We start from the raw sequence: 14,432 nt of genomic DNA on the forward strand, positions 1-14,432 counted from the left end.
CACATTATCAAATCATAGAAAACTTAGCACCATAATCAACTTAAACCTACTAAAACACCTTAATCTCACACACATATAGGTGTAGAGATAGGGACACACATATAGATATAGATAGAAAGAAAAAGAGATAGCTATGTACAAAGGTACCTATTAAATATCACCCTCAAATTCCGTCAAATGCTGACATTGAATGCTTTGCGTTGCTCAATGGGTGCACAGTCGAGGCTCTGAGTTGATTGTGACTTTGAGGGTTCATGGACTCTGAGAGGAGTCCCACTCAGAGGGAGGTGCTGGTTGCAGCCTGCTGCGCTCCAGGAGTGCTCAAAGGGTCTCACTTGGGACCACTATTTATAGGGCTGGGAGATGATTGACTTTAGGCATCAGTGAGTTTCCACAGTCCAGGCAGGTGACTTCTCAAGTTTTAACGGTACCACTGCCAGGATTGTCAGGAGACAATTTATTACTTCCGTGCTTGTTTTGTACCTTGTTTAGGTGATCATGTTCCTCATACACTCAATGCCATTCTCCTCCTTAGCTACACAAGAATGCTTGGTACGGTTGATGGGTTCTCAAATTCCAAAGCCTTTGTTCAGAAGCCAAGGCTTGTCAGGCAACTTAAAGCGGCCCAGGTACAAGGTGAAGCCGGGAGGAGGGGAGTGCACCAACACAGCAACTCCATGTGTATCATTTCTGAGCTTTGGAAGGTGGCAGAGCAATGCACTTCCCCTTCCTGGTAAAGGTACATGGCCTGATCGTGGGGATATCATTACAGATATTTTGTCTGGGCAACTGGTCTTTTGATGACATGGTCTTGCAAACTATGAGGGTCGAAGAACACAGTGCAAGCTGTGAGGGCTTGGAGACTGGAGTTGTGGGAGCTGTGCATGTGGGGCTTTTGAAGAACCCAAGAGATATGGCTTGCTCTTTTCCCTGTTTAGTGTCTACCTGCAGCATCATGCAATGTGGGTTTCTACTTCCCAAGAAGTTTGGCTAGAAGCCATGTTATTGCTGCTGTATTGGGAGCCCTGGGAGGTTCTTCCCATGGGTTTGCAGGTTGTCGACCCTTCTTCTCAGCTTAAGCTGAGAAGTTTTGTCTGCCAAACTTGTCCTGTCTTCAGAGGTTGGTAACAGTGAAAGCAGATGTGTACAGGTTAAACTGATATCCACTGATTCTACATGACGGAGGTCAGAACACAGATTTGAAGCTCGATGATGCAGAAGGCTTCTGCAGAAATCACAGCATTGGTGGAATCAGTTAATGTCTTCTGAGCATGATTTCTTTGTTTTCTTTGTGCACCTATTATTCCCTTTTTGTTCCATCCTGAGTGGTAATTCCCTCTTGTTTGCCATTCCTCATCTGCCTTTTGTACAAAGGCATAGAATGGGATCCAAAAAAGAAAATCTCCTTTTTCTATCCATGTTTCTGCAATCTTGTACTTTGTCCTGCTTGATAACATTTTGTTTTTCTAATGGACCTCCGAGCAGAGAGTGCATGTGTGTCACTGCCTGCTGCCAGGTAACTCAAGATTGGAGCACTAAGGACTAAGTGTAAGCACTTAGTGTAGTGTAAGACTATAAAAAATTCCTTCCAAGGTGGTTGTTGGAGAAGGGGGAGAAATGGAGGCTTATTGTGAGCAGACTCCGATGTGCAGATGAAAAGTAATAGAGTCGAGAGTGAAGGGCAGTCCTTGAGGAGGAATCCTTTGGTGGGCAGATCTTCCTTGCTGCCTTGTGCTATTGATTCGTGTTTGGAAAATTAATGTGGCTGGTGGCATTCCAGGATGAGGTTTTTGTGATCTGCAGAAAGGGTGATGGAAAACTCATTCAAGTGTGATGGCTACAAGAGCTGTGCAGGCCGTGGTGCAGATTGTGCTTTCGGACAAATGGGAAAAAGGTTGCAATATTTTACACATCATATTCAGAGAATTTTCTATCTGTATTATACCAACATTACAAAAACATTTTCCCCACGCGGTAGAAATACCATATCTGTGGTAGGCCTCTGCCTTCCGCCCTGTTGTGATCACCTTGATGAAAAGGAAAGATCATGAAAGGAAGATGATTTTGCATGGTGAAGAAAAAGCATGGGATAGAGAAAAGCCAATGCAGGAGATCATCAGTCTCCCTTTCAGGAAGGATCTTCATTGCTGCCTTGTGCTATTGATTGGGATGTGGGGAAGCAATGTGGCTGTATGAGGCACTTTTGATCTGCAGAAAGGGTGAGGAAAAACTCATTCAAGCACGACTTCTATAGAAGCTCTGCAGATTCTCATTGTGGATTAATGGAATAAGATTCGTAATACTCGACACGTCATATTAAGAGAACCTTCTATCTACATGATATAAGCATTACAAAGACTACTTCCTGGCGCAGAAGAAGTGCCACGCCCACGGGAGGCCTCTGCCTTCCTCTCGGTCGCGATCGCCTGGGGGATGAACGAAGAGCTGGGCTGGAGAAACGCCGACGCCGGAGATCCGCGCCGGGCGGGAACCGCTGCCTCTGTGGCGACAGTGCCGTCCCCGCGAGCTGCCCGTGGGAAAGGCAGGGCGGGCAGCGCTGGGCAGCGCTCGGTGCCTGCAGTGCCGGGAGGAGGCTGCGGGCGCCGCTGTTGACCGAGGAGGAGCGAGAGGAAGGCCGGAGCGCTGCAGGCAGCCCCGCCCGCTGCGGCCCGGCTCGCTCGCTCGCTCGCTCGCTGGCTGGCTCGGCGGGCGGGCGCTCTGCGAGCGTCCCCGCGGTGCGGAGCCGCGCTGCAGCGAGGCGGAGGGGCCGGCGGCCGCGCCCGGGAGCGGGAGCCGAAGCGGGAGTCGGCCGGGCGGGCAGCTGCCGGCGGTGGTGCGGGGCCGGCGTGTCCGCGGCGGCGATGTGCGCGGCGGGGAGGCGCTGGGGCCGGCGGGAGCGAGCCCTGCTGTGGTGCGTGCTGCTGGCGGCGTGGGAGGCGGCGTGGGGGCAGCTGCGCTACTCGGTTCCCGAGGAGATGCCGAAGGGCTCGTTCGTGGGCGACGTGGCCAAGGACTTGGGGCTGGAGCTGCCGGCGCTCCGCGACCGCGGCGTCCGCATCTTGGACAGAGGTAGGACGCAGTATTTCGCTCTGCACGGCAAGACGGGACACTTAGTGACGGTGGAGAGGATAGACAGAGAGCAAGTCTGCGGCCGGATGGAGAAATGTGTGATCCATTCCCAGATTCTTCTTCAAAATCTAGCCAATCTTTTCACGTTAGAGATAGAAATTATAGACGTTAATGACAATGCTCCGAAGTTCCAGCAAGATGAACTGCAGTTTCGACTCAGTGAGTTAACAGCAGTGGGAACGCGGTACTCACTGGAGGAAGCTGACGACCCGGACTGGGGGCCGAATTCGCTGCAGGGCTACGAGCTGAGCGGCGACGAGCACTTCTCGCTGGCCGTGCAGGCGGGCCCCGGCGGGGATCAGCGCCCCGAGCTGGTGCTGGCGAAGGCGCTGGACCGGGAGGCGGCGGCGTTTCACGAGCTGGTGCTGCGAGCGAGCGACGGCGGAGAGCCGGCGCGGACGGGCACGGCGCGGATCCGCGTGGCGGTGCTGGACGCGAACGACAACGCGCCCGTGTTCGGCCAGGCGGAGTACAGGCTGCGTGTGCCTGAGGACTTGCCCGTGGGGTCGCGGCTACTCACGGTGAACGCTACGGACGCGGACGAGGGCCCCAATTCGGAGGTGACCTATTCCCTGCGCGGGACGGCCGGCAGAGCGAAGGGCGTCTTCCAGGTTGACGCCCGTACCGGAGAAATCACCGTTGCGGGGACTTTGGACTACGAGGCAGTGGCTCTGTACGAACTAGAGGTGCAAGCACGGGACGGGGGGGACCTCTCGGCTAGGGCGAAAGTCCTGGTGAGCCTCATCGACGTCAATGACAACGCGCCCGAAATCACGGTGACTTCCGTCTTGAGCGCCGTGCTGGAAGACAGTCCCCCGGGCACTGTAATCGCTTTCATAGGAGTGAAAGATGAGGATTCAGACGTTAATGGGGAGGTGAGGGTGTCCCTGCCGGAGAGTCTGCCGTTCCGGCTGGAGAAGTCGTTTGAGGACTACTACCGCGTGGTGACGGCGAGCGAGCTGGACCGGGAGGAGGTGGCGGAGTACAACGTGACGGTGCGGGCGGCGGACGGCGGGTCGCCGGCGCTGCGCAGCAGCGCGGTGCTGGCGCTGCGCGTGCTGGACGTGAACGACAACGCGCCGGTGTTCGCGGAGGCGCGCTACAGCGCCCGGCTGCCCGAGAACAACGCGGCGGGCGCGCTGGTGCTGACGGTGCGGGCGGCCGACGCGGACTGGGGGCAGAACGCGCGCGTGCGGTACCGGCTGTCGGAGGGGCGGGTGCGGGGCGCGCCGCTCTCGTCCTACGTGTCGGTGCAGGCGGAGACGGGCGCGCTGTACGCGCTGCGCTCCTTCGACTACGAGGAGGTGCGCGAGCTGGGGCTGTGGGTGCTGGCGGAGGACGGCGGCGCGCCGGCGCTGAGCAGCAACGTGTCGGTGCGGCTCGTGATCGTGGACGAGAACGACAACGCGCCGCAGGTGCTGTACCCGCCGCCGGCCTCGGGAACGGGCGCGGTCTGGGCGGGCGTGGAGCTGGCGCCGCGCTCGGCAGAGCCCGGGGCGCTGGTGGCCAAGGTGGTGGCGGTGGACGCGGACGCGGGGCAGAACGCGTGGCTGTCGTACGAGCTGGCCAAAGCGACGGAGCCGGGGCTGTTCCGCGTGGGGCTGCACAGCGGCGAGGTGCGCACGGCGCGCTTCCCGCTGGCCCGCGACGCGGCGCGGCAGAGCCTGGTGGTGGTGGTGAAGGACCACGGGCGGCCGGCGCTGTCGGCCACGGCCACGCTGACGGTGGTGCTGGCCGAGAGCGTGGCCGAGCTGCTGTCGGAGCTGGGCAGCGCGGCGGCGGCGGCGCCGGGCGAGCCGGCCGGCAGCCTGACGCGCTGGCTGGTGGTGGCCGTGGCGGCCGTGTCCTGCCTCTTCCTCGCCTTCCTGCTGCTGCTGCTGGCGCTGCGCCTGCGGCGCTGGCGCCGCTCGCAGCTGCTGGCGGCGGGCAGCGGCGCCTTGCGCGGCGTGCCGGCCTCGCACTTCGTGGGCATCGACGGCGTCCGCGCCTTCCTGCACTCCTACTCGCACGAGGTGTCGCTCACCGCCGACTCGCGCAAGAGCCAGCTCCGCTTGTCCGGCGCCAGCTGCTGCGACACCCTCCCGGCCCGGCCGCCGCCCGACGAGCCCGCGCCGCTGCTCGGGGAGGAGCCTGCCGGCGCCCCGCGCGCGGACCCCGCCGCTGCCCCGGTGAGTTCCTCCGGCGAGACCCTCCCGCCTTGCCTCTCCTGCCTCTCGAGACGCTTGGCCCTTCCGCTGCCTTTCCTCTGCGCATGCCGGTAGGGCGAGGCACAGCTTCCTGCGCAGAGAGACCCCGTGTGCGCGGGCTTCTGGCATATTTCGGTACTTGCTGGGTTTCGGGCATTGGCTGTTGCTCATTTCGGGCCTTTGCTGGGTTTTTCCTCAGCCTTATGGCGGGTGTGGCAGGCAGGAGAGCTGAGGCTACGTTAGTGTTCATTCCTGTCTGTGGTGGGGGGAGGAGAGGTGAACTAGATTACTCGCAGTAGAAGCGGTGCAGCTGCGTGTGTATAATTTCTGAGCTTGGGAAGGTGGCACAGCAATTCTCCTCTTCTTCCTGGTAAAGGGGCTGTTGAAGAATCCAAGAGATACGGTAGAGATATTTTCTTTGAGCAGGTGGTTATTTGATGACATGTTCTTGAAAACTCTGAGGGTCAAAGAACACAGTGCAGGTTGTGAGGGGCTAGAGACGAGAGTTGTGGGAGCTGTGCGTGCAGAGCTGTTAAGAACCCAGGAGACCGGTTTGCTCTTTTCTCTCTTTCGTGTCCACCTGATGTATCAGTGTGAGTTTTGTCTTCCCAAGGAAGTTTGGCTAGAAGCCATGTTATTGCCGCTGTGTTGGGAGCCCTGGGAGGTTCTTCCCATCTGTTTGCAGGGTGTCAACACTTCTTAACTAACAGCTTAATTATGTACTTATGACAAATGACAGGGTGGGAACATTGGGAGGTGCATTTATTCCCTGCTGTATGCCTGGATTCTGTATCTTCCCTCATGTGCCATTCTCATGAAGAGTATGCTATGATCCCTGCCGTTCTGCCTGTGTTAACTGCTTTCCTTGATCGTTGTGATAAGGTAAAGGTGATCCGTTTTTCTCTGATAATGTGTGGACCATCACATCTGTTAGATTTGTCCAACTGTCCTGTAGGTTCCTTTCAAGTTTACAGCTGTAAATAGAAAGAATTTCATAGATGTGTTTCCTTAAAATATCACTGGAAGAAATGCTTTTGCTTGTCAGATGCACATCGTGAGAAGTCCAATATCAAATATTACTTAATTGAGCTGCATGTTGCTTATGGCCTTTAGAACCTTTCATGTTTCTTCAAAATGTATGGCATGAGCAGAAAAATCTCTTTGCAGTCATCCCCGTTGCAGTGCTGGAATTCTGAGAATTTGTGCGCACAACATTTCTGTCAATGGTGCCTGTCCATCTGTCTGCAGAGGCAGCTTTCCTGTTGTGTGGTATTGGGGCAGGGTGAAGAGTTCTGCCTGTACAGAGACAGAGCAGGTGGAAGAGTTCACTGTGGTATAGTGTGAAATGGCTAAAAGGAAGGTGTAAAAGTTCAGTTTGTCCTAGTTGTTAGATGTTACCTTTTTTGTGTACCTACGGGTTTGGCCGCATTTTTGCTGGTAATCTTTAATGATTAAAAGATGAAAAGGCTGACAAATCTGTCTGCAAGTGATGAAGTGATCGGTGACAACGATGTGAGCTGTAAAGGGTTTGAGGAGAGTGTTGGGAGTGCTCTGTGTGAGGAGGTCCTGGTGGAGACATGGCATGCGTTTTGTTAATCCCCAGGTTTCCTTGGTGGTTCCTTGCTGGACTACATAAAATGTGTCTGATGGTGTCTTATTTTTGGGTTATCACATTGCTGGGATTCCAAATGGCCAAGCTGTGAGTTCATCAGTTTGCTTTCCTGTTGCATGATGATTCCTGTGAATGGTGGTCATTAGGCATAGATGTAAACTTTAGTGTTGTAGTGTATAAAGTGTCTTCCACTTTGCCCATGTGCTGAAGAAGCATAATGTTGCCTGTAAGCCAATACTTTGATGACGGGGTCTCTAATTGAGCTCTATATTGCTTATGTCCTTTAGAATCTTTTAAGTTTGGATGAGGAGAAGGCTGACGTGCTCAACAACTTCTTTGTCTCAGTTTTCACTGGCACTGTCTCTTCCCATACCTCTCGCATGGATGTCCTGCAAGATGGGGACTTGGGGAACACAGTCCCTCCCACGGGTAGAGAAGATCAGGTTCAAGCCCACCTGAGGAACCTGTACATATATAAGTCTACGGGACCTGATGAGATGCATCCCAGACACCTGAGTGAACGGGATGGTGTAGTAGTGGAAGCCACTCTCCATGACATTTGAAAAGTCATGGCAGTCAGGTGAAGTCTCTGGAGACAGGAAGAAGGGAAACATTGCACTCATTTTTAAAAAGAATAGCAAGGAGGACTCTGGGAACTACCAACCTGTCAGGCTCACCTCTGTGCCTGGGACAGTCATGCAGCAGATCCTCCTAGAAGCTATGCTAAGGCACATGGAGGTGATTCGAGATAGCCAGCATGGCTTCACCAAGGGCAAGTCCTGCATGACCAACCTCGTGGCCTTCTATGATGGAGTGACTACATCAGTGGACAAGGGAAGAGCTACCGATGTCGTCTATCTGGACTTGTGTAAGGCATTTGACATGGTCCCCCACAATATCCTTCTCTCTAAATTGGAGAGAGATGGATTTGATGGGTGGACTGTTTGATGGATGAGGAATTGGCTGGATGGGCACATCCAGAGAGTGGTTGTCAACGGCTCAGTGTCCTGATGGAGATCAGTGACAAGTGGTGTCCCTCAGGGGTCTGTATGGGACACAGTACTCTTTAATATCTTCATCAATGACATAGATATTGGAATTGAGTGCAGTCTCAGCAAGTTTGCAGAGGACAGCAAGCTGAGTGGTGCAGTTGACTCACCTGAAGAATGGGATGCTATTCAGAGGGACCTGGAGAAGCCCAAGGAATGGGCCCGTGTGAACATCAAGAGGTCCAACAAGGCCAAATGCAGCGTCCTGAACCTGGGTCATGGCAACCGACAGTATCAGTACAGGCTGGGGGATGAAGGGAAGTCTGAGAAGGACTTGGGGGTAGTGGTGCATGAAAAGTTGGACATGAGCTAGCAATGTGCACTCGTAGCCCAGAGGGTCAACCCTATCCTGGGCTGCATCTGAAGCAGCGTGGCCAGCACTGTTGAGGGAGTTGGTTCTGCTCTCTGCTGTGCTCTGGTGAGACACCCCTGCAGTACTGCCTCAGCACAGGAAAGACATGGACCTTTTTGAGAGGGTGCAGGGGAAACCACAAAAATGATCAGAAACCTGGAACACCTCTCCTCTGAAGAAAGGCTGAGAGAGTTGGGGTTGTTCAGCCTGCAGAAGAGAAGGCTCTGGGGAGAGCTTACTGCGGCCTTTGAGTACTTAAAAGCGGCTTATAAGATGGGGATAGAGTTCTTAGCAGGGCCTGTAGTTATAGGACAAGGGGTAATGGTCGTAAACTGAAAGAGGAGAGGGGGCAGAGAATCTCACGTTTTGTATTTCAAAGTCTGTGTGCTTTGGTATCCATGTACCTGCTATTCAAGCGTGACAGTTACAAAGATCCGTGTTGGGGACTGTGCTTTTGGACAAATGGGATAAGACTTGTAATAGTTTGCACATCACATTACAAAAAATTTTTTTACCTTACATATATCATCATTAGCAGGTCATTTCTGCTATGTGGTAGAAGTAATACGCATTGTCTTAGACAAGGACTGCTTAGAGCAAAGCCAATGCAGGAGATCCCTGGTTTCCATTTCAGGGAGGATCATCATTGCTGCTTTGTTCTAGAGTCCTTGTCTCTGAGGTTTTCCTAACCTCGTGCTGGCAGTAGTGGGCTGTTGGTCTGCTGTGGCCATTAGTGCCAATCCGTGTTTCCCCAAATGACTGAAATCATCCTGTACCTCCATGTTTTTGGCAAGAGCAAAGCAGGCCTTCCTGCCTCATCAGCTGTTACTTGTCTAGGCTGAGTGTAAGGTTCTTGCCACTCAGCTTGTGCTGGATGAAATGGTACCTTTTGTTCTGGTTCACCACACATTCAGTTTCAGCTGAGAAGTTTTGTCTGCCAAACTTGTGCTGTCTTCAGTGCTGTGTGTTAGTAATGGCCAAAGGGGGATCTGTACCATGTAAAATGAGATCCACTGATTCTACACAATGGGCTTGGGAAATGGCGTTGATACTTGTTGACGATTTTTCCTTTCTGATCTCTTTTGCTGAAATGATGTACTGGGACGTGGTTGATGGCTGAAGAAACACTTGTTGGTTAATGTTGTTTTGCTGTTGGCCTCCCCGAGGACAGGTGCATGTGGCTCCATGACTCCAACTCTGCCGTGTGCCCTGCCATCTTTTGGTGGAAGGCTGCTGCAGAACTGGTGGCACTAGTGAGGCTGACTAGTTTTTCCCAGACATTATTTCTCTGAGTTTTTTGTGAAGTTGTTGCTCTTTTTTTTCCCCCTTTTTTTACTGTTCCTGATCTATCTTTTTCTACAGAGGTTAAGCTGTAGAATGGCATCGCAAAATGAGAAAAAATGTCTTATTTTTCTATAAAACAGTTTCAGAGCATGTTAGCTTTTTATATCCCCTTTACCAAACAGTTGTACTTTGTTTAATGTGAAGAGTTTGCTTTATGTTGTTCTTTTTGCTGTTTTTTTTTCTTTTTGTAACAACCTCCCCACACAGAGTGTGCATCTCCATTGCTGCCTGCTGCTGACTTACTGCAGAGCATAAGGTTATAACCAAAAATTCTGAAACGATTGTGAAGCTGGAGAAGGGGAAGAAATGGATGCTGCTTGAGAGTAGCCTCTGATGTGCAGGTGAAAAGTAATAAAGTCAAGAGGGAAAGGTCGTCCCTGTGCTGTGGGGTACTGAGACTGGCCATTCCCACTGATCCCCTTAGACATAATGAGCTCTGCTGCTGCTGGATGTCCACATTTTCCACTCAGTATTCATTGTGACAGCAATTCTTGGTTCATCAACCTTGGTTCAGCTTCAGCTGTAGCATTTTGTCTAGGGAATGTGTGTTCTCTAAAATGGTATTAGTTATTTAGTCGCCATCACAGAAACATGGTGGGATGACTCTCATGACTGGAGTGCTGCAATGGATGGCTATAAGCTCTTCAGAATGGAGAGGCATAGATGGAGAGGCAGTGGGGTGGCTCTGTATGTTAGGGAGTGTTTTGTTTCTATAGAAATCAACGATTGTGAAGACCAAGTCGAGTGCTTGTGGGTAAGGATGAGAGGGAAGGCCAACGAAGCAGATATCCTGCTGGGAGTCTGTTATAGACCACCTAACCAAGATGAAGAGGCAGATGAAACATTCTATAAGCAACTGGCAGAAGTCTCGCAATTGCTAGCCCTTTTAGGCTAGGGGGATTCGCTAGTCCTTGTAGGGGACTTCAACCAACTAGCCATCTGCTGAAAGAACAACACAGCAGAGCAGAAACAGTCTAGGAGGTTCCTGAAGTGTGTGGAGGATAACTTCCTGACACAGCTGGTAAGTGAGCCTACCAGGGGAGGTGCCTTGCTTGACCTGCTGTTTACAAACAGAGAAGGACCGGTGAGAGATGTGGTGGTCGGAGGCTGTCTTGGGCTTAGCAACCATGACATGATAGAATTCTCAATTCTGAGTGAAGTAAGGAGAGGGGTCAGCAGAACTGCTACCATGGACTTCCAGAGGGCAGACTTCAGCCTGTTCAGGTCACTGGTTGAGAAAGTCCCTTGGGAGACCCTCCTGAAGAGCAAAAGGGTCCAGGAAGGCTGGATGTACTTTAAGAAGAAAATGTTAAAGTTGCAGGAGCAGACAGTCCCCATGTGCTGTAAGACGAGCTGGCAGGGAAGATGACCAGCCTGGCTGAACAGGGAAATTTTGCTAGGACTCGGGGAAATGAGGAGAGTTTATCACCTTTGGAAGAAGGGGAAGGCAACTCAAGAAGCATACTAGGATCTTGTTAGGTCAAGCGGAGACAAAATTAGAAAGGCAAAAGCCCAGCTGGAGCTCAATCTGCCCACAGTCATAAAGGGTAACAAAAAATGCTTCTACAAATATATTAACAACAAAAAGAGAGGCAAGGAGAATCTCCATCTCCTTGGGAAACATTGTCACCAAGGATGAGGACAAGGCTGAGGTACTTAATGCCTTCTTTGCCTCAGTCTTTAATAGCCACACCAGGTATCCGAAGGGTATTCAGCCCCCTGAGCTGGAAGGCAGGGATGGAGAGCACAATAAACTCCTCATAATCCAGCAGGAAACAGTTAAGGACCTGCTATGACACCTACATACCCACAAGTCTGTGGGGCCTGATGGGATCCACCCAAGAGTACTGAGAGAGCTGGCACAGGAGCTTGCCAAGCACCTCGCCATCATTTGTCAGCAGTCCTGGTTAACAGGGGAGGTCCCGGAGGACTGGAGACTTGCCAATGTGATGCCCATCTACAAGAAGGGCCGGAAGGAGGATCCCAGGGACTACAGGCCTGTCAGCCTGACCTCGGTTTGGGGAAGATTATGGATCTCTTGAGGGTGCTCACAGGGCATGTGCAGGACAACCAAGGGATCAGGCCCAGCCAGCAGGGGTTTATGAAAGGCAGGTCCTGCTTGACCAACCTGATCTCCTCTATGACCAGGTGACCCACCCAGTGGATGAGGGAAAGGCTGTGGATGTTGTCTACCTGGGCTTTAGTAAAGCCTTTGACAGCGTCTCCCACAGCATTCTCCTGGAGAAACTGTCGGCTCGTGGCTTAGAGAGGTGTACTCTTCACTGGGTAAAGAACTGCCTGGACGGCTGAGCTCAGAGAATCCTGGTGAATGGCATTAAATACAGTTGGTGACCAGTCACAAGTGGTGTTCCCCAGGGCTTGGTTCTGGGGCCGGTCTTGTTCAATACCTTTATTGATGATCTGGATGAGGGGATCGCGTGCTCCCTCAGTAAGTTTGCAGATGACACCAAGCTGGGTGGGAGTGTTGATCTGCTGGAGGGTAGGAGGGCTCTGCAGAGGGATCTGGACAGGCTGCATCGATGGGCCGAGGTCAACTGTATGAGGTTTAATAAGGCCGAGTGCCAGGTCCTGCACTTCAGTCACAACAACCCCATGCAACGCTACAGGCTTGGGGAGGAGCGGCTGGAGAGCTGCCCGGCAGAAAAGGACCTGGGGGTGCTGGTTGACAGCCATCTGAATATGAACCAGCTGTGTGCCCAGGTGGCCAAGGAGGCCAACAGCGTCCTGGCCTGTATCAGAAATGGCGTGGCTAGCAGGAGTAGGGAAGTGTTGTACCCCTGTACTTGGCACTGGTGAGGCTGCAACAGTTGTTGTGTCTGCATGTTTTACCAGGAGAGGCTATACCCGTCCTCAGAACATGTCCAGAGCAACAAGGAGATAGGCAAAATGGCAGCAATTAGGCACTCAAATAAATTCCTTTTGTACATTTGAAACAGTTCCGCATAGTTCATGGTGTGTAGCTGTACTTGTCCTCTCCTGCCATCTGTCCTGGTTTCAGCTGGGATAGAGTTAATTTTCTTGATAAAAGGTAGTGTGAGACTATGTTTTGAACTTGGGATAAAAAAATGTTGATAATGTGGTGATGTTTGCAGTTTTTGCTAAGTAGTCAAGGACAGTCCAGCTTCTCATGCTGTTCTGACAGCAAGAACACTGGAGGTGCGTGGGAAGCTGGGAGAGGACACAGCCAGGACAGCTGACCCAAACTGGCTGAAGGGATATTCCATACCATATGTCATCATGCTCGGTATATAAAGCTGGGGTGAAGAAGAAGGAGGGGGTGGAGGGACATTCGGAGTGATGGCGTCTGTCTTCCCAAGTGTGATGGAGCCCTGCTTTCCTGGAGAGGGTGGAACACCTGCCTGCCCATGGGAAGTAGTGAATGAATTGCTTCTTTTCTTCTGCTTGTGTGTGCGGCTTTTGCTTTACCTATTAAATTGTCTTTATCTCAAACTATGAGTTTTTTCACTTTTACCCTTCTGATTCTCTCCCCCGTCCCACTGTGGGGGAGTGAGCAAGCGGCTGCATGGTATTTAGTTGCTGGCTGGGGTTAAACCATGACACTGTCCTAGAATATTTTGTTGAAAAGGTGTCCTACCAACATGAAGATTCAAGAAATTGATGAATACTTTATGAATAAGTTGCAAGGAAGGCCTTCTAGGGAGAAATCCCTGAGCCTATGGCAGGTGCCTGAACATCCCCACCTCCTCGAAAGTTGTACAGGCTTGGGAGTCTTCGATTATCCTTTTCACTTGATTGACGCCACCTTCTTCAGATTATAGATGTCTAATCTCGGTCAGTGGTGGTGGAGTAGTTAATTTAGACTGTGTTCGATATGAACTGAAGTATTTAAAGAAAAGCTCCTGCTGCTTCGGTCAGTGAGCCTGATACCTCTGTCTCTCTGGTGGGGTGTATCTGAATCACATGTTTTGTATTTCAGAGCCTGTTTGCTTTTGTCATCCATGTTTCAGTCATTTAAGCATGACTGGTACAAAAGTCCATGCTGGGGACTGTGCTTTTGGTCTCATCAGCTATCACACATATAGGATCAGTGGGAAGTTCTTGCCATTCAACTTGTGCTGAATAAAATGATACAGGTGTGGTGAACCTCTTGTTTTGGTTCATCACATGTTCAGCTTAAGCTATGAAGTTTTGTCTGCCAAACTTGTGCTGTCTTCAGCGGTGGGTGTTAGTAATGGTGAAGGCGGATCCATACTGTGTAAAATGAGATCCACTGATTCTACACAATGGGGTAAGCTAATGGGGTTGATGCAGGGTGTTGGAGATTTTTCCTTCCTGATCTCTTTTTCCTGAAGTGATGTCCTTGGACCTCGTTGACAGCTGAAAAAAACACCATTGGTTAATGCTGTTTTGGTGTTCGACTTCCAAAGGAAAATGTGTGTGATGCCACCAATGTAGAAGTTACAGTTTGTTCCTCCACACCTGCGGTATGCCCTCCCACCTTGTGGTGGAAGACTGCTGCTCAACTGGTAGCACTAGCGTAGTGTAAGACTCTAAAAACAAATTCCTTTCAAGGTGCTGGTTGGAGAAGGGGGAGAAAGGGAGGCTGAGTGCGACGTGCAGGTGGAAAGTAACAGAGTCAAGAGCCAAGGGCAGTCCCTGAGGAGGACTCCTTTTACGGGCAGATCTTCCTTGTTGCCTTGTGCTATTGGTTGGGCTTTCAGAAATTAATGTGGCTGGTGGCGTTCCAGGATGCGGCATTTGTGGTCTGCAGAAAGGGC

General features: G+C 51.8%; 1 protein-coding gene across 1 annotated transcript; it reads left to right on the top strand.

Moving 5' to 3' along the window:
- Positions 1-2,596: 2,596 nt before the first annotated feature.
- Positions 2,597-5,390, top strand: LOC309410048 (protocadherin gamma-A10-like; the record flags this gene model as incomplete). Its single annotated transcript, XM_082006365.1, has 1 exon — positions 2,597-5,390. The coding sequence occupies exon 1, from the start codon at positions 2,862-2,864 to the stop codon at positions 5,388-5,390; it is 2,529 nt and encodes an 842-aa protein (XP_081862491.1). The 5' UTR covers positions 2,597-2,861.
- Positions 5,391-14,432: the final 9,042 nt, after the last annotated feature.

This window comes from Phaethon aethereus (assembly GCF_964289735.1).
Source record: "Phaethon aethereus genome assembly, chromosome: 14".
Taxonomy (NCBI): domain Eukaryota; kingdom Metazoa; phylum Chordata; class Aves; order Phaethontiformes; family Phaethontidae; genus Phaethon; species Phaethon aethereus.